General features: G+C 44.1%; 1 protein-coding gene across 2 annotated transcripts in view; it reads right to left on the minus strand.

Annotated features, from left to right (window-relative positions):
- The window catches only part of LOC8041491 (transportin-3), a 97,743-nt gene continuing 76,979 nt past the window's right edge, over positions 1 to 20,764 (minus strand). For both annotated transcript variants that reach the window (XM_040213165.3, XM_040213166.3), the window contains exons 24-25: positions 4,253 to 4,365; positions 1 to 3,081 (exon numbers count right to left, since the gene is read on the minus strand). In XM_040213165.3, coding sequence (XP_040069099.2) covers positions 3,021 to 3,081; positions 4,253 to 4,365 — 174 coding nt within the window. In that variant the 3' untranslated portion in view covers positions 1 to 3,020. The remainder of the gene's footprint in view (positions 3,082 to 4,252; positions 4,366 to 20,764) is intronic.

Genomic DNA, 20,764 nt, shown 5'->3' on the forward strand with positions numbered 1-20,764 from the left:
TTGTTATGTACACCTTTTTTTTCTTCATGAAAACCAAAAACTTCACAAAAAATATCTAAAAAAAAAAAAAAAATGTTTCACGGTACAGACAAGGATTTCTGCCAGAATATGATACATAAACATGTCCCAGAATATTTTACAGTATCAACATTCGTACCTTTTAACAATAGAAAAGAGCCTGCACCTTTGCTTAAATGTTGCAAGGGGATTTAAACTCGCAGAGCATCTGACTGCAGGATCTATTATGTTCTATATAGTATAAAAAAAGATATTAATTTAACACTACGATCAAACTGGAGTGTTCCCTCGACCCTTAATGACAACACCAAGCATACAGAATATCCCACCCCTCTACAGATCAACTAATATGACAATACCTTGCCGAGCAATCCAATCAAGCAGGCCGGCACAGCAGAGACCCTAGCATTATAGAAAAATACGCTCCAGGGTGGGCAAATACTTTCTCACAATTACAAAAAGATAAACAGCCATCAGTGTTAGAATACAGAGCAATTAACTGGTAACTGCCAACAACTAACCAGTAGTCCCGACACAAAATAAAAAAACACGACAAACATTTGGGGTGCGAATCTCCGACTCATGTCCTATGGTTGTTTGCCTGCACTAATGCTTAGAGAAAAGATTTCTGGGACTTATATGGTGACTGTGTCGTTCGTCGTGTTCAACAATAATTGTTTCACCTGCTTTTGTCCACTCAAAAGAAACAAAAACACCAGGATTCAGTTCATCCAGAAATCTAACCCCTACCGATCCTTCCTGCTGCCTGCCTAGTGCCTAACCAGTATAAAAAAATGGCAAGAAAGGCCCATCCTATTTCCTTATTTGCTGGTCAATCACAGTCGCATGTTTAGCACTTCTTCAACACCTTCACCTTTCCTCGTTTCGTCAGTTCAACACGCCGACACGCACCGGTCGTACAACAGGATGTGGCTGGAGGACCGTCTGCAAGAACGAGGCAGACAGACTTGCTTCCTGCTCCACAGATGGCGCCACCAATGTTGCCGACTCTCGGAGCACTCGCTTGTGGTTTAAAAGTGGACTATCAATGATACGACAGTTCAATGTCGGCAGTTCGCAACACTGCAGTGGAAGCATGCACCATCACCTCATGGTCCCCAAGATGGCAATTTTGTGCATGACAGCATTCCCTCTGACCTTTGACCTCATAGTTTCAGGCAGGTAGCTACGAAGGCCGTTAAACAAAGTCAGTACAATGAACCCAATAATGTTATGCCTCGACTCCTAAGGAGAAGACTGGTCGTGCCGGTCAAGCAGACAGCCCTCCAATTCATCACTGCAAGCAACGAGCCAACCCTGGCCACCTCTGGAAAATGCGAGCATCTAAACTAGGCAACTAACAGGAGATGAAGAAAAATGTGTTGGCCACCATGGCACCCTCCCTACACTTTTTTTTTTTTCCCTTCGTCATTATTAGTGAGGAATTGCTAGTTGTGAAATTCATAAATGCTAACCCCCCTCCATCAAAGAGCACCTATGGCAATGGTATGCCAGGGCTATTTCACTCTTCGCCCAAGAATTCATAGCCAACGTTCTACAAGGAGAGGACCGAAGCGAAAACAGTAGAGCAACAAATTAGATTTGCCGTTCACCTTCGAAGATGAGTGTAGCACAAAGACATTACATTCCAACACCCCTGAAACAATGTTCCCAGCCAACAGCCTGTGGAGATAGTCAATGCTTGAATTCCTGCCCGACATCCGTGCACACAAGATGCTAACCGTTTCAGAACGACCTATCCTCCGATTATGGCTGGAAATCGCTCTGCAGGGTTTGAGCCTTATCCCAAAGTTCAACTGGTCAAACATTTTCTTTGGTAGGAGGGCCTCTTTAAGTCTTTAAGTTCAAAGCCTGACCAGTCACTTCCAGGGTTTGTGACATGGCCTCACTGCAACGTGAAACAGTCCCCTTCCCCGCTTGCCCAACGCCATTCGTCGGTGAAGCCGATTGAAACCCCTGTTAAATGATAGGCTGTGGTGGCTTCCTTCCTGCATCGTCTATGGAGGCCAGCGCGGGGCACAAATTGGAGACAAGTGCCGCGTCGGCGTTCAAGTGGGGACGAGTGTTCTTGCAGACTAAGCACAAGTCGCAGCCGAGCGCCGAAGCAGCACACGTTTCCGATCTTCGTCCTGCGACGGCCTCCGTCAGGCGACGCAAGAAGAATGACTCCACGACTTCCTCATCTTCAGGGTGCTTCTGAGCACAACTTGCCCGTAAAAAGATTTGAATTAATAAACCGATGAACTGAGTGTAATTAAACTTCTCACGAAGATGTCTTTAGGTGGAGCATTTATCATATTACAGTTTTATGAGTGCAGGTTTGGAAAAGACGAGATGAACACCCAAAAGCGGGTCCAGAAGATCTCAGCGTGTGTGGTACCGTCGGCAAGTAGCGGCGTGAAGCGGATGGTTTTTGCCGTTTTCGACCTTGAGCGTAGGAAACAATAAACTAGGTTTTTGAGGCCGAAATTGTTTTCCTGAAACCTACACTCGTGAAAATTGAGTACCACAAATCTATTACCCTAAAGACACCGTTGTGAAAAGTTTTAATGCACTCTGTTGGTTGGTTTATTTGTAAAAAAAAAAAAGAATGTTTACGCCCAAATAGTGCTCGGAAACACCCTGTGGGGAAATGTCGATCGACCGCAATGCTAAGCAAGGTTTAAAAACACACCCATGATCGAGATCCACGCAACTGAAAAGAAAACTCCGGCGTCTCTTCGTCCTCGGTTCGTCCGTTACCTTGCAGGAGGTGCAAAGTCTTCCTACCGGGACGTTAGGAGCACATTCCGAAGACACGCACGAAAAATATTCACACAGAAATAAAGAAGATGGTCTTGGCGCTTCCGTGGCGGGATGTCGCCGTCGGCCATTGCAGATGATCCTTTGATGCAAATTTAAACCGTAACCAGTGAAGAAAAAAAAAAAAAAGAGACAACTTTCTTTAAAAAAGAAGGGGAAGGGGGACGATGTTCTCAAACTCATCGATAGAGACGCGAGAACTCTCGTAGAGACGTCGAGACGCTCTTGCCATGCTGAGCACTGAAAAAGAAAAGAGAAGAAACATCCATAGGAGGTGCTCAGAAACTGCAACAAAAGGCTCTCTTCGGCATTTCGAAAAATTTCGAGACTACATACCCCTAATATTGTAGCCAAATGCCAAAGAATCGCATTAGAAATGCTTGCCAGCTTTACTTCGTTCGCGCCTAAGCTGACAGAGCAGTAGGTGCTACGCCTCCAAGTACCAATACACCGCCCCCCTTTCATCACTCTATCCTGCTCCCTGCGCATGGGCATGGGCGGGAGCACGATCACGTGGCAAACGATAAATGTATGACTGGTCCAGCAAGCGTGTAGCTTCCACTGCACTGTCAGTTTTGGAATGAAAGTATCTTAGAAAACTGTAAATGATCATTCTGGTGCATTCTAACCCCCTCGCTCCCAATGACCATCAGACTGCAAGCCTGGAACACTCAGTGAGGCATAAATTCTTTCTGCCTTTTCACAAACTCCACAGATCACCAAATTCATTTTGTTTTATTTCTTTAAGTCCCAGGCTTTCTTGTACCTGCAAACTGTAGGGGTTACAAACAAGTCCACCAAACCCCAACGAAAAAGAGAAGTGTGCAGCGTTTGATCATTTTCTGTTTCTTTAATTCATGCTTCATAAAACAACCTTTCACTGCAGTTTTGAATTGGCTCGCTCAGACTGGAGAGGTCAAAGGAAAATTTTGGCAGTATGCGCACCTCAGATGGCAATGCAGCACTGGCACGTGTCCGTGCATTCTCTGACAGAACTCAGTTTCAATTCTCTGAAACCTATCAAGTGACTGTATCACAAACAGTCCTTGCGAGGGTCACAAACTGCAGCAGACCTAATGCTCCATCGCCGCAGGATCCTTTCCCAAAACAGAACTTGCACACTCAACAACCTCACACTACCCAAATTTCCACATGCATCAAACTAACACATTCCCCAAACTTGTATGCTCCCCAAACTCTCACACACCCATAACTTCCACACTCCACAAATTCACATTTCCCAAACTTGCAAGCTCCCCAAACTTTCATGCGCACCAAACTCGCATGCACAGCAAACTCGCCCGCTCGCTAAACTGGCACGCTTTCTGAAAGTGCACACCCACCAAACACACACACACCAATATTGTAACTATTTTGACCAAGCAAAGGGGCACTGCGGTACCGCGCTTACCCAGTGACCGTCGCCAAGAATTCTGAGAGCTGAGCGGGAGTAGCCGTGACCGCTCCGCCGCTGCTCTGCGTGGGCAGGAGCTTGAGGGCATTCTCCAGCCACGTGCCAAGAGCCTAGGAAAGTAAAAAAAAAAATAGAAAAAAAGTCAGACTCTCTAGCTGGGATTAAGGTATGCTCCACAGCTGTCAAAGCTACTCACAAACATGGGCGTACAAACCGGGAGAGGGACGGGGAACCCCTCGCCCCCCACCCCCCCCCACCTAAAGCCCCTTGATAAGGGTGTTTTTTACAAGTACCGCCAACCATTGTTGTGGAACCGCGCAAGACACGTGCCACGAGCGGCTGCTCCGCCGCCATTCGCTTCCTAGGACCGCTCATTTCAGTGCTGCGCCGCCATTTGCTTCCAAGGGCCGCTCGAGATGCGGGTCTCGTACACTCGCGCATTTGACGCTACTTGCACAACAAACGCAAACATATCGAGGGGCTTTACCCCCACCTTCTTTCTGAAGTGAGGGGCAAAGCTTGTATTTTGCCCTCGTAAAAATACTAGAAAGTGCAATTCTTTTTTTCAGATGCTATTTGTGGTGGGTGGGTGGGTGGGTGGGGGGGAGGGGCAGATAAAACAGCATGGTGTCTAAAAAGGCCTTAAATTGTGCATTTCTAAAATGTTGTGGAGAAAATGCTAACGCCTCCATCGTTCAGGCTTAAAGAAAATGGAAAAGAAGTGCCAGAATCTTATTACAACGCAAGAAATAACAGCAGTTAAAAACACAGCCATGCATAAAAAGAATACCCACCCTAAAAAAACAAAAAAACTGATGAGAAAAAAAAAAGCAAGGGCTTAAAATGAGAGAGGCAGTAACACGCAGCTGTTATGCACTTTGTATGTGTTGATGTACATGACTCCATAAATTGCATTTCACACTTTTGACTGTATGTATGCTGTGCCCTATGCTGTTCCATATTCTAGTGAATACATTCAGTTTAGTGAACTTTCAGTTAAGTGAACTATTTCCTTGGGTCCCTTGATATTCGCCCAAGTAAGAGTTTACTGTACCTCCTATCGGTTTCAATTAAAAAAAAAAAAAACCGAACTGTATTTCCCAAACCACGTACTTCAACATCTTGACAACCACCGAGAAAAAAAAAAAAAAATGCACACAGACCACATTTTATTTGTTAAAGAGGTGTCTTCTACTCACTTGAAAACTTGTGGTTTGTATGTTTTTGGGTTTTCTTTGCTCAATAACATTTACCGCTTTTTTCATGGAAACAAAAAGAACACGCTTTACCAGGACAACTGATGCTTCTGCATGCTTTACTTTGTATAGGGACAACATTTTATGCGAGATCGAATGGTTTCGAGCAGTCTTTGGTAGGATTCAGGTCTTTCTTGGCGTAAAGAACCATTTTCTCCCTGCTCAGATCCTTTTCTCTGAGACAGTAATTTTCTCCTGGGAAACATTCAATGACAAACTTCATATTATCACTTACCTATTCACTCTACGCTCTGAGATTGCACATGTTTGTAGATCACCTCAACAAGGATGTAAATCCAGACCCGCGGATATTTGCACCTGATTTGCATCCGCAGCCCCTAGCACGCGCATCCGATCCGCAATCCGCCAAATCGGATTAATTTTTATCTGCATATGCCAGTTCATTGCAGATATCTGCTTATAATCCGGGGGTAATTGGTGGATATGCAGGCATCTAGATGTAAATCTTCATTATTTTCAAAAGCTTCTTAAAACTGTGTGAGCTGGAATAACATATAAAAAAACCTTCGAAAGATGACAACTAGAATACCAGAGGCTTCAGCACTGTGGCTGTCATCACAGATGACAACCTCATCACAGGTTTGGCTAAAACTTATGAATGATCACACTGACGAAAAAAAAACAACAAAGAAAACAACACATGGATGATGTCTTCGTCAAAGCTGTCGTCGCCTGACACCATCTCCACAGGACCGTTGGTACTTGTTGAAGGACCGCAAAGGTGACTTGGTTGCACACACATTTCAGATGTTCCGATTGCACTTACAATCACCATAGGAAGCTCATAATCAAAACAAATTTCCTTATGTCGTTTCAGCTCTGCTCTTACGAGAAGAGTGGCGACTCTTGTTTCAAGCTTCAGTTTATTCCCGAGTTTAGATTTTACTATGTTAAGCTGGCTAAACGTCCTCTCCACTTCGGCATTTGAGTTGGACGGCACCAGCAACGACATGGCAAATCCGGTCAACTCGGCAAACAGGGTATCGCCACAGGCGTCCTTATAGGAGTGAACTTCACACCAGAACGACCGCTTTGACAGTATTTGCTCAAGTTAATGAGGGTGATTTTTGCTTCACTGGTTTTGAAGTGTTTTTTCAATTTCTTCCAGGGGCACTGCAATTGCTTCCGGTAGAGGAACCTATGGCTCGTTCAGGACGCACAAAGTGTTTTGGGTCGATAAATGTGATGTCTTCTGGAGAACTTGGATGTCGTCAGGTTAAAAAAAGGCTCCTTTTAGAGTAGTTCCGAGCAGCATCGACCACTATCGTATATTGCTTTAGGGCTTGGTTACTTGAGCTAGAATGTGATCAAGTTACGGGTATGGACCCATTCCTACAAACGTATCTATACCTAAAGTGACAGTTATACCCACAGAAAGTAACTCAGTCATGCTTCAATTACTTCTGAAGAGTCCCACAGAGAGCTGTGACTGAAGACTTACAGCCTTGTTTCCAATGAAAACAAAATTCAGCACTCGACTCATGGTAGAGGTTAAGGCACCATAATCTCATGGTAGGGATTAAGGAACCACAATCTGCAGCATTAATGTTAAGTTATGTATTTTTCAACATAATTCCAAGGAAGTGATAGCAACTGAGCTCAGTCAAGATTGCACCATATATGCAACCAAGTTACAGCTACTGATATTTCCCTAATTTCGTGTCCCTGACATAAATCTCGACACAACCGTCTGGACAGCTACTGCCATCTATAAACGATGGCGGCAAGCAGATGACCGGCTTGCCAGTTGTCTGGTTGCCGCCGTCGCTCATAGATGGCGGCACATAGTACAGCTCCGCTGTTCTTTTCTCTTCACCAGAGTGAAAAGGTTGAAAGTTTTTTTATTGGTGGTACTAGTGCCCATTCATTAAATCAGATCTGCAGCACATTAAAACCCGCAGGTTAGCAGTAGTACTGCCCTGGCAAAGTGCCACTCCACAGCTTTCAAACAAGTCACCAACATAATAAATTACCACTAACCTCTTAAAGGGCAACTTCACTCAAGAAGTCGACCCTATCGAAGTCACTGATATCGCTTTAGGAGGTCAAAATACGGTCATACCCAAAATATCACGTCAAACCGACGCCGCGTTACCGATTAAAACCAATATTAAAAATGTTCTCCCGGCTCGGTTAGCGGCCCGAAAACGGGTGAGCAACGCTGGCACCGGGTGAGCTAGTGAAGCAACACTGGGCAATGACGTAGGTCTAGTCCTACGCTCTCGCATGGACGCCGCGAACGCTTCGTTTCCCGTGGCATTCTGCGATTCTGCTGACGGCACGAGATGTTTACCACATTATCCTGTGTTCTCCTATTTTTATTAGCGTCCAGGCAGTTCCTTTAATTCCAGCATTGCTTCCGCGACAGCGCGGAAGAGAGCAAAACGGTGCTGCTCGCTCACGCGCGCGTCGCGGAGCCGGAGAGATTTGCCGGTCTCGCATTGGGCAATGTCGAGCAGGATTTGTAGTGCTGTGGGTTGCACCAGCAACCCGGTGCGCAACCCGGAGCTGCGGTTCCACCAGTTCCCAAGAGACCAGAAGAGGCACAGGGTGTGGGTCGGTGCCGTTCGCCGGATAGACTTCGGAAGACCGTTGACTCCGAGCTCCAACGCGAAGCTCTGCTCCCAGCACTTTACGTCAGACACCTACACACGGGACCTGCGGCTGCTGACTGTTGCGGGTTTCACCAAGAAACAGGCGTCTTTGAAGAACGATGCAGTGCCGTTGCTGTTCGCGTACCGTCCGCCGGCTGCTCCACCACAATCGGCCGGACGCAGCAGGTCGCGGCTGATCTAACTGGCGTGCACATAAAGGCGCCTTGGCTTTAACAACTTAGACCACTTGTGGACAGATCTGTCCATCTATCTCCCATTATTTCGTTTTCTCGGTCCGCGCGCAAGAAACAAATACAGTCACGCCGCGCCGGCACCGACCGCGTCATATTTATAGCAGTCGGATTCGCTTTTCGGCCGGCAAATTTATAAATACAGTAAAACCTCGTTATAACAAAACGGGATATAACAAACTAATGGATATAACAAAGCAATCATAATTCCCCTTGCTTGCTAATAGTGGGAAGAAATGGACATTGGCTATAACAAACTAATGGTTATAACGAAATAATTACGACCGCTCCTTCAACTTTGTTATAACGAGGTTTTACTGTACACACTAAAAATGACTAAATTTGGTGCATATTAACAAAGTGAAGCGGTAAAAAAAGAAAATGTGCATCTAACCTTCTGTTTTGAAACTCCACGTGCGCCTCAGCCGACCTTGTCGGCGCGTCGGCTCAGAAGCGCGGGACTAGAACTAGGTCATGCCGACGACGCGCCACTAGTATCAGTGTTGCCAAGCTGCTTCAACCGGTAGTTTCGGTTTCGCCGTGCCGCCGGACCGATTCTTGCATTCGCGATATCTACAAAACTATACACACTACCGAAAAACAAATTATATCTCGTCATTCAGGGTCGCCGGCTTCGACTAAACAGACCATAACCCAAAAATTGTAAAAATGGAGTGGAGTTGCCCTTTAAACACAGAATAGTGTTTGGCTTGTTGCAATTTATGGTAGCAGAGGCCCTCAATAAGCGTTTTACAGGACTGCGGTGGAAAGAAGTTATCAGGCTTTTCACGATCGTTTATATACCGTAGAATACCATGCATCCACCCATTCCACATTAAGCGCTCATATCCAAATTTCTAAGATCTGAGAAAATATGTAAAGTACATTTATACGTAAAATTGATGACTGGACAAGCACCCATTTCCCATTTTTTTGCGATTATCTCTAAATTTTGAGTGGGCTCTTGCCCGGTATTTTACGGTATATATATATGGGTGGTTTCATCTCAAATCGGGCAAGCTAAAAGGGTCTCATTTTTAATTTTGACGAAAAAAATCTCTGTTTTGGGTAGGGATGCCGCGAACCACCCGAGGTTCGATTTCGAAAGGTTTCGATATTTTCGAACCAAACTGATGTTCGAATTCGAAAGATTTCAATATTTTCGACCGTACAGAGATTCGAATTCGAAAAATTCGCAACTTTCAAAAATCGTGGAGTTTCGAATTCGAAAAGTTCGAAGCTTTCACGGTTTCTAAAAGGTCGGGTTCGATTATTTTGAATATTTTCTTACTTGAGGTTCGAGAAATTCGAAGATTTCGAACTTTTCCTAACTTGAAATTCGAGAGATTAGAATGTTTTGAATTTCTTTGGATCTGAAATTCGAAAAATTCGAACGTTTTAAATTCTTATAGACATAAAGTTCGATAAATTCGAAGGTTTCGAATTTCTTTCTACATAAACTTCGAATAGTTCGAAGGTTTCGATTTTTTAGCGCTAAATTCGAAAAAAAAAAAAAAAAAAAACTTAGGTTTTGGATTTCTTTCAAGTCCAAGTGAGCAAAGTTCGAAGTCCGGTTTTCATGTTCCGCCACAGTTTCAGTTTCAAATAAAGGCCCGTTCACACTCTTGCGACCTGGTAAAACCTAGAGTAACTGTATATGCTCTGCTTGCGGAGCAGAGTACCGCAATGGTGCCATTCTGGAGCCAAGCACTGCGGGAAGCCACGGTCGGTTTTTGCAGGGGCACGAAGGCGCAGACGCGAGGAGGTGGCGTGCTGCGGCGCGCTGCGGAAGGAAAATAGTGCGACGTACGGCGACGAGCCGCGCATGCGCCGTGATCGTTGTCCGTCGTTTCCTGTCTCGCTCTCGTAAAAAGCGCACCCGCGTACGTACCCGCGGATCCCGCGGGTCGCATGTGAAATGAAGTCGTCAAGTCACTGTTGCTGGGACGCAGATAGCGTCGTGAGCCAACACCACCTAGACTAGGTGGTGTTGCGTGAGCCCGCTTTCTGCCCAACTTTTGGAGTACTTTTCCCCTTGTGCAATCGCAGGAAGCAAAAGAACGCAGGCCTGCTTATTTTCCTCTTGTGTTTAAACGAAGAGCACGTGCCGCTGCTCAGCCTGTGACTTTTTTTTTTTTTTTTTTCCAGCATACAGTTTATTAGGTATTATGTAGACGGAAAGGTGCTTTACCTTCGTGTGTTCCAATTATATGCGAATCTGAGGAATGTCGAGCACCTCCACTTTCATGCTAAAATAGTGTACAGCTTTCTTTTTCTTTTATATCCGTTCGAGACGCCCGAATTGAGAGCTCTTGGAGACCGGAATTTTCGCATGCTTTCAAGTAGGGCTAAATTTTGAATTCGCTTGTATCGCAAACATTAGGGGCTCGCGGATAATAAATGTTAGACGGTGCTCCGAACTCTGGGAGATGCAGCAAGGTGCAAACTGCCTAATATAAAAAAAAGTCCACCGACGTTCCACTTTCATTACGGATAAGGCTTTGAAAACGCAGTCCAATTCGTTGCAGGGACCAGAATGATGCCGATATTGACTGTTTTCCTAATGACCAGTTTATTCTGCCCCGAGAACAGGGCGATAGAGATCTGTCAAAAGGGCAAACAATTATTAAAAACGATCTCCTTCCCATACGAAAAAGCCAGACGAGGCGGCGTCTCACATCGTGTCTTGCCGTCGGAATCCGGTACAAGCTTTTGCCGCTGTCTGCGCGTATTGTGCACTTGGTAACACTACAGCCTGTCATTTTCACGGGGCTCTTTCTACGCGCATGCAAAATTTACTGCGGTAAACGACGTAGCGGCGTACGAAAACGCCGTCCCCCCGCTTTCAAACGAGAGCTCGCCGACTCGCCAAGTTGACCGGATGTGCCGGTCGCTTATCGGTATCGCGTATCACTCCGCGAGAGCCGCAGACGCGGGGAACGCGATCGTCGTCCATGTCGTCTGCTTCACATACCCTGAAATCGAATGTCCCAAAACATCGCTCGCGTTATAAAAAACGTGATTGTACTGTACCCAGTTGATACACATAATGTTCAATGACTTAGGAAGCTTTCGGTTCGTTCGATTTTGGTCTAGGATCTATATTTTGTGAACGCAAAGCGGAAAATATGTTTCCCCCGAAACTCGGCGCTCTGGAAGGCCGCTTTGCCGCACAAAGGTCGGCTCCAGTTCTGCGTACGTGACCACTCCTTCGCCAATACGGAGATGGTGGCGAAAGGAAAAGGAACGCGCTACTCTGGCTCTGCAAGCAGAGCCTATACAGTTACTCTAGTAAAACCGAGAGAGACCAGACCGGTTTTTAAGCCTCTTGCGATCTCTTAGGACCAGCTCCGGTGCAGCGCATCCAATCCTAAGAAGTCGCCAAAGGCTTAAAAGCTGTCTGGTCTCTCGGCTTTACTCGGCCCGAAGAGTGTGAACGGCGCTTAACGTTTTTACGCCTCACTGGTTTTCACGAAATGAGGTTTAGAAATGTTCGGGTGTGATATTTAGACTGTGCAAAGTTGGTCAGGCAATTAAAGGGGACGACGAGTGCCCCGGATGTGCTGGATTATTTGCCAGTGCAGAGTGACATGTGCAGATCAGTAATTGTGACCGCCAGCCCAAGGGGGGGGGGGGGTTAACGTGCATCACGCAGCAGTGATCACACGAACGCACTGTTTAACCATACTCATCCAGTTCGATATGGCCTGGGGCAGGCAAGAGGTTGAGGCTCAGAAAAACCTTAAAGCGATTTGGCAAGCTGCCTCCCTGCCATCCCCATCCCCATCCCCCCCCCCCCCCCCCCCCCCCGCACGCTGGTAGTAATCCGCTCGAACGCAGCCCGAGTGATGCTGGCATATAGTAAGTTTAGTTTGTACATGATTCAAAATCCTGATACTAAAAGTGAAATTTAAAAAAAAAAAAAAAAAAGTGTAAGAAGACAGAAAAAAGGGGACAGGACAACGTCTCAAACTCAACTCAGCTGAAAACTCGGCTCAGGACAGCGTCTCAAACTCAACTCAGCTGAGTTTGAGACGTTTTCCTGCCCCTTTTCTCTTTCTTCTTACACTATTTCTTTCGAATTTCATTCCCAGTCTCGGGATTTTGCATCATGATCAACATACACCAGCTCTCCTGCACCCTGACAATTCTTTAGTTTGTGATTGCTTTGGAGGTTTATTTTCCGAGACGGAAGAAACGCCGAGCAAAAAGCACAGAAGCTGACACAACTTGAGGTCAAGGAGCGTTCTACCACACCAGTAGCGTCGGAAGAGGAAAGACGGGGGGAAGGGGGGGGGGGGGGGGAGGGCTTTAGCCTTTCTCTTTCTCCCCGCCTCCCCCCAGATATTTCGGACTGTTAAAGAAAACAACACGGGGAAAGAGGGCATGGTCGAGCTTATTTTAATCTGAAATTATTTATGCATATGTATAGCTACTGTCGCTCTTCACTGCTTAGAAGGTCCCGTAGATGGCCATTGTTAGAAACGCGTTGTCAGAAGGCGCTACTCATCACATGCTGGGTGGTTCGGAAGTTCAAAGCTATGTCTTTTCGACCTAAATAACTGTGCCATTAATAAAAACTAATAAATAAATAAACATAACAATAAATGCAAAAAAAAAAGGCTGGAGAAAAAAAAAAAAAAAAAAACTCAAGAATCCATTGGAAGTGTTGTATTCTCGCATATTCACGGGCCCAGAACTACAAAACAAGTTTCTTCTACCAAAATGTGTACAGGCTAAAAGAAAGATGTCCGAAAAAACGTGAAATGAAAAAAATAAAAAAATAATATATATATATCAGTGTGTCGAACCGAAAAAAATACGGGTTCGGTTACGGTTCAGGTTAATTTATTTTGTTCCGGTTCAGTTCCGGTTCGATTAATTCGATCCGCAAACCGGTTCACGAACCGGTTCGGGGCGCTGAACCGGTTCGCGAACCGGTTCAGAAATTATAAATGACAAATTGCAACATCAAAATAAATTACAAATAAAACATCTGAAATCAGCACATACGAAACGGGATACATCGTAGCGTAAGGCTCAGGGATTTCTACCAGGAATGGTTTCTTTATGTGCACTCAAAGGTTACCTCATCGACGTTTACGCATTCAGACTTCATCTAATTGGGTCCGACGCAGTAGCTGTAAAATCCGCGACCTCTTTACAAACCCACTTACAAGTGGAACTCGCTAACTATCCCGCCACCTCGGCGTGTAAGCAATTGAAGGAACAGTGGGGAGAAAATACAGCTTTCTTTATTTGAACTAGCCTTCGGTAACTCAAATTAGACCCTTAAAGAAGTTTTCATTAAACAAGATACGGAATATGAAAAACACTTCACCGAACGCAACGCCAGAAGGACGTAATAGGATAAATATTAAAATAGAAGCTGTCTCACAAATATGTTAGCTTCTAAGTGCCTATACGAAACCGGATGCATTATTATCAAACTCCATAGCCTTTTCTTTTCTCATTCCGATAGAAGCAAGCTTCAAGAACTCGCGCGTTCTAGAAACGTGTTATGAAATGAGCACACAGCAGCATTTAGGATTTACGAGATTGTAAGAAAATAAAATCCCGTGACGCAATTTTTTTTTTTTTGCACAGTTTCCAGTTCTTTTTTTCCCGTGCAAGCCGTGACCAGCGCAATACTGGTTCCTATGTCAAGATTCATGGATGCAGCGTTTATATTCCTAAGACTGAGTGGAGAAGAAAAATATGTAAGCGAGGTGTCTTAAAAAACAAATGGCATTGATAGCACATCCATTGTCAACAGCGCGTGGCCGAACCGTTTTGACATGAGCCGGTAACCGTTATTTATTTCCGGTTCAGTTCCGGTTCGGGTTCATCGCGATAACAATATAACGGTTCGGGTTCAGTTCAGGAAAAAATACCGGTTCGGTTCCGGTTTTCGGTTCGGTTCGGTTCCGGTTCGACACCCTGATATATATATATATATATATATATATATATATATATATATATATATATATATATGGGTGATTTCATCTCAACTCAGGCACGGATTTAGGGTCGAATTTTTAATTTTGACGAAAAAAATATATGTCTTGGGGCAATTCCTATAATAAAAGAAGACGCAAACGGTTACTTCGTCGGATTTTTTGTTCTCAAGTTATGGACCGTTGAAGCGGTCAAGGTGGAAATTGATGTTTTTCCAGCCTATCGGAGGTGCCATATTTCACTCCATCCCTTTTCCCTACTTTTTACGCTACATCAATATAACTTTTTGGGAACACCCTAGACATAGGCTTTTTCATGATAATTAAGCGTCCAGGTCATAACATTCTTATTGAGTTTTTTTTTATTTGTCAAACCGCCTCTCTGTGACAATATTTGACGAAGTTCAGCAAGCTGTGCTGTGTGACCTAATCAACATATTTTTATGATCTTTATATCACCGTAAAGTGCCAATTATGCTCTTTCTTTTGAGTATAATTTCAATATTTTGCCACAAGTATATATTGCGCTACATGTGCCTGAAAAACGAATATTTCGAAAAACTAGCAAGTTTGGAGTCGATTTTCTAAAAAACCCCACTTTTTATTTTTTTCATTTTTTATTCACAGTTAGTTAATATAGTAGTCTATCAGGAACTACCAACAGAAATTGTAATATATTGTTTGTATGGCCGCTATTAAGACTCGAATCTCGTGCTATGAGCGTTTTGAACGGGACTTCGCACAGGCGCTTTGCTGAGCAGAATTTTGGCCAATGTAAAGTTTTCTATTTAATGTTAGTACTTACCACAATATCTGAGCGTAAAAGCAAGTGAAGTAACAGTATTTATCCTTACAACATTTATTTACTTGGCACTGGGGTGATTTGAAAGGTGTGTGAGCTTCGCCTTATGTATTGACGGAGAAGTATGTAACATCTAAACTCAGTCAAGAGGGAAAAGTCTAAGTAACCTGGCATGAATCACTGCAAATAGAAATGAAACCTAAACACATGACTAACGCATTTGAAGACTTACACGCCACGAAATGCTCGTCCTTACACGCCACGAAATGATTTTACGAAAGAGCCCGTATGTGCACAAAATAGACCGTACTTCCTAAGCGTCAGATACTAAATCGCACATATGTATATGCACTGCATATCTGTTTGACATAAGAAAATATGACAATTACATATAAAGTTCGGAATTTTAAACTCAAGATGCGACACGTAACCAGAGAAGGGAAGTAATATTTCATGTTGTAGCCTAAGCATGTTCATTGCATAAAATATATCAAAATGTGTTGACGAAATGTCTCATATACTCCTAATTAACATAAAATACATTCAAATTTAATACAAATACCAACTTTAAAACGAATTGAACACCGCCAAATTCCGTCTGGTTTACGGATAGACGACGCAGTACCTTTTCAATGCTATACACGGCGCTGCTCACACAAAAACAGTGATAAACACCTGGGATAGGGATAGTCATCTTTCGACGTAGCACATTTCGAGACAATAGGTTGATGCGATTCTGAGCCAGTTTTCGCTTTGTCCAAATTGCAGTCAGTTCAGTGTCAAAGTCTATGGCGCGTCATCTGATCACACAGCGCGCACTCACAGGGGGACAAGGATGAACGCACTGTTGAAACGGTCCGGCCTTTTCACGGTCCCACCATTTAGCTCTGTCTATTCTGGGGTTTGGTAAACTCTTTCTAGGACCACATCACCTCCCCCTTCCCCCATTGCTTTGCTCCACACATGAGAAGATTGGATGCCTTTCGATGGGGTTACCTTCTCCCACTCCTTCCTTTTAAGCTCCCGATAACGGGACAGCTCCTCTTGGTCGATGAAGAGAAGCGTTATCCCCTTGATTTTCTGGCCGAGAGCTTCAACGAACGTACGCGCGTTAGTTATGGAGCTCAGCTCAGTTGTTTTCAAGTTATGCAGTGACGCATGATGCTTCAGCACACCACCCACTCCATCGCACGCGCTTTTGCCGTGCCCTGACGCCGAGTATATCCACCTGCTGACGACAAACTTCTTCTGAAATTCGTGTAATTGGTGCCGATTTTTGAAATGGCTTGGAGCGCCGTCCGAAACATAAATCAGCTCCAAAAAAACGGGCACGAGTTCCTCGAGCCTGTCTTCAATCATTGTGAGCGCAAAGAGCGCGTGTGCAGAATCATGACAGGTATCGTCACTCACGACGCCGAAACTTAGTGTTCCCTTCGTGGTCGTCGCAACGCAGGTGAAGATTGTCACCATCTTGGTTTTCCAGTGGTATCCCTGCACTGCACGTTGGAGCACAATACTCCAGTTTTCGGCGAAATCAAAGTGGAGGACTACGACACGTGGCTTCACATTTGCTTTTTCAAGCCATATTGCTCTCTGTTGTGAGCGCCGAATATAATAGTGGGGTATGTATTTCTTCGTCCACTTGTTGAGTTCGTTAAGAAAAGCAGTGGCCTCCAAATGTTTTTTCACCAACTCGCCACCAGATTCCCACAGTGCCAACTCCAGTTCATCTTCAGCGCTCATCCCTAGCATCTCGAGGGATATGTCCTTCCGGTTCGAACAGGCTTCACACCTCAGCAAGAAGCAGTTTTGGGAAGGATTTTCACAAAGAAACATTTTCTGGATGTCTTCAAAGGTCATGGTCTTCCCCGCCGCATTTGACAGAGATGTCAGACAGAGTATGAAATTGGCGCAGCATACACACACACACTCTTCATGTACAGGGTGTTTCTTAACCCACTTGGGCCGTAGAGAATAAAATTTTGTAAGGCCCATTTTTGACTCGGGATTGGCCGCCTTGAATTCTTTGTAGGTTTCCCTAATAGATCTCGTCATAAATCGCTTCGTGACGAAGACTTCCTGACCATCAATAAAAAGCCTTACGACATCCTTCTTGTTCGGGCTTTGTCTTGAGCAGTCTTTTGCATCTGATGTGTAGTAAGTCAACGCAAGAGCGACATCGTTTTCGTTGAGAGCATGTCCTTGGTATGGGTCAGGTGACGCCCAGACCCCCATTTTTTTTTTCAGCTTTCTTGATTGGTCCAAAGCATGCTTCGTCACTTCAGGAATTGCTTTCAGGATATCTTTCTTTTTGAGGTTAGATGGAAAGAGAGTTAAGAGGCGGTAGCATTCTAGCTGCGACGCGCTCTTGACGTAGGCTGCTCGTAAATTGCTGACCTAGTCGGAGCACGAGGAGCATGGATCTTCTTTGTCTGTGCCCGTAGGTTCTCCGTACACGTCACTTAGTTTACGACCAATTTTCTTTTTGAAGTCCGCGGTTATCTTGGATTTTTTTCGCTTAACATAGCCGGTACGACTTCGTGGGGTCACGCTAGAAGGGAGTTTAAGTGGTGTCACACTTACTTCGGCAGCATCAATTGCTTCAGACACTCCTTGGACCAGGGCTTCCTCGTCAACGAATGATCTGTCCGCTGGTTTCAGGGATGATGACGATGAGCTTGATGACAACATTTCCTGTCCTTGCTTATGTTCTTCAATCTGACCCAAGAACATTGTGTAGCAGTTATTGCACAGAACATCTCCAGGGCTTACGCGCTGGGCGTCCTCAGCCGGTAGAACTTGCTTAAGAAAACTTAGGTTTAGCTCCGAGACTTGACGAAAATGGCGTCCGTAAAACACTCTTCTCTTGTGTCTTCTTGAATAGTCGGCGCACACTTTCCGGTCTGAACTGAATAATGTATTAGCCATGGCAGTAACGAACACTTCTGGCTTTCTGAAAGCAGGAGCAGTTTTAAGTTCATCCAGCTCAGACAGCACGGAGTTAGAATGAGTACCAGCTTTCCGCCATGGCTTAAGAATTCAAGAGCCAGAAAGGGACCGAGAAGGCTATTATCAGCTAGACGACGTGCGAAGATTCGGCTTCCTTTGGGTCCCCAATCTTCCCGTCGATCCATACTTAAACATTCGCTCTCCGCCTCGCGCGTAATCTGAGTGCCACGCAGCAGCGGCGTCTCTTTTAGTGCCCGCGGATTAGTGGCACGGTTGTGTTAGAAGGACGAGGAGGGGAGCTTGGAGAGACAGAGGGGGGCTTGCGACGTAAACTCTAACCTCGAAACGCCTGTTTTCCCGACAATCAGGGTTTCCGTGTCGGTCGTATCCAAGGCATAATCCTTAGAGGCTCCAGGACCCCGACGAAGATGGAGGCGGTAGCCGCGTGATGTTCAAGATAAAGTATTCTATACACGCCGCCTGACTAGGGTGGCATCTGTAAAATTTTGGAGCCGAAAGCAAAAGGCCTCAGAGGACTTCTCTAACGATCTGCATTCCCCCGTATTGGGAGAAAGAGATGCGCTCGCACTTGTGAATACGGACTTCTAAGTAACTTTTTTTTAAGAGCACTACTCAAATTTTTTTTTAATGTTTATGGTTGGATATTAGGTAACTGCTAATGATAAATAGAAAACCTTATATAGGCCAAAATTCTGCTCAGCAGAGCGCCTGTGCGAAGTCCCGTTCAAAACGCTCATAGCACGAGATTCGAGTCTTAATAGCGGCCATACAAACAATATATTACAATTTCTGTTGGTAGTTCCTGATAGACTACTATATTAACTAACTGTGAATAAAAAATGAAAAAAATAAAAAGTGGGGTTTTTTAGAAAATCGACTCCAAACTTGCTAGTTTTTCGAAATATTCGTTTTTCAGGCACATGTAGCGCAATATATACTTGTGGCAAAATATTGAAATTATACTCAAAAGAAAGAGCATAATTGGCGCTTTACGGTGATATAAAGATCATAAAAATATGTTGATTAGGTCACACAGCACAGCTTGCTGAACTTCGTCAAATATCGTCACAGAGAGGCGGTTTGACAAATAAAAAAAAACTCAATAAGAATGTTATGACCTGGACGCTTAATTATCATGAAAAAGCTTATGTCTAGAGTGTTCCCAAAAAGTTATATTGATGTAGCGTAAAAAGTAGGGAAAAGGGATGGAGTGAAATATGGCACCTCCGATAGGCTGGAAAAATATCAATTTCCACCTTGACCGCTTCAACGGTCCATAACTTGAGAACAAAAAATCCGACGAAGTAACCGTTTACGTCTTCTTTTATTATAGGAATTGCCCCAAAACATTAATTTTTTTCGTCAAAATTAAAAATTCGACCCTAAATCCGTGCCTGAGTTGAGATGAAATCACCCATATATATATATATTTATATTTATGACGTGCCAAGTTTGCACAATATTAGAAATCTTTTTCCCCCGAGTTAATTTATTCCTCAACATGAAATTAACAATATATCCATTAATTTGTATTCTGCAGATGTTAATGATATGTACTGTCCGTAGTGTTAATTTAAATGTGATACGTCAAACAATTTCGACGAAAAAAAATACCAAGTTTAGGGAATAATTGCCCATAGATACATGTTTGGATATTTCTTCGAAACTCGTCTTGGAGAATAGTAATCATATCTTAAGACTACACTTACCTAGGCTATACATAGATCATTCTTAAAAAGTTTAACATCTCTACCATAAATATCTTCGGCTATAGTGCGCTTCAAATATGGCACAAACGACAATTGCCAAAACCTGCCATCCTTCCTCGCTCCTTCGGGAATCTATTCCTTTAAAACCAAGCATGCCAGACGATTGAAATAAACGGCATTGTCTTTCGCAAGTAATGTGGCGCCACACGTAAAAATGCGAGAAAAAAAATTACGAATGTACCTCACAGCTTGAATCCAAATGCCGCCCGCCTTTCGAAGTTTGACGGACTTCGAACTTTTACCCTAAAAGTTCGAAGTTCGTCGAACTTCTGACTTTTCAAAAATCGGAAGTTCGAAAATTTCCGAATTCTTTAGGTTAACAAGTTCGAAAGTTCGAAAATTATCGAATTTCTTAGCGTAGGAAGTTCGAAAGTTCAAAAAGCTTCGAACTCTTTAGTGCAAGAAATTCGAGTTCGAAAATCATCAATTGTTTAGTCTATCAAGTTCGAAAGTTCGACAAGCATCGAATTTTGCAGCGTAATAAGTTCGAAATTTCGAAAAGCGTCGAACTTCTTACTTTAGCAAGTTCGAAAATTCGACTTCCGTCGAAATTCTTGATATGGAAAGTTCGAAAATTCGAGATCTTTCGAACCTTTCGAACCGCTTGATTCGATCATCGAACTTTCGATTCGAAAAAAGTTTGCGGCATCCCTAGTTTTGGGGGCATTTCTCAAACGAAGAACGGCACAAACCACATGTTCCCCAGATTTGTTGTTCTCGAGTTACGAAGCATAGGAGCCGCACTGGCAGAAACTAGTGTTTCTGCCTGACGTCGCAGGTCGCGTGTTTAACACCCTCTGCTGGCGCTAGTGTTTTTCCTACACCTTTTTAGCTTTTTCCCCACATTTAGTAGGTATTATAAAGATAGCTTGACGTATTCAAATAT

Source organism: Ixodes scapularis, unplaced genomic scaffold (assembly GCF_016920785.2).
Source record: "Ixodes scapularis isolate PalLabHiFi unplaced genomic scaffold, ASM1692078v2 PGA_scaffold4__175_contigs__length_147842914, whole genome shotgun sequence".
NCBI classification, from domain to species: domain Eukaryota; kingdom Metazoa; phylum Arthropoda; class Arachnida; order Ixodida; family Ixodidae; genus Ixodes; species Ixodes scapularis.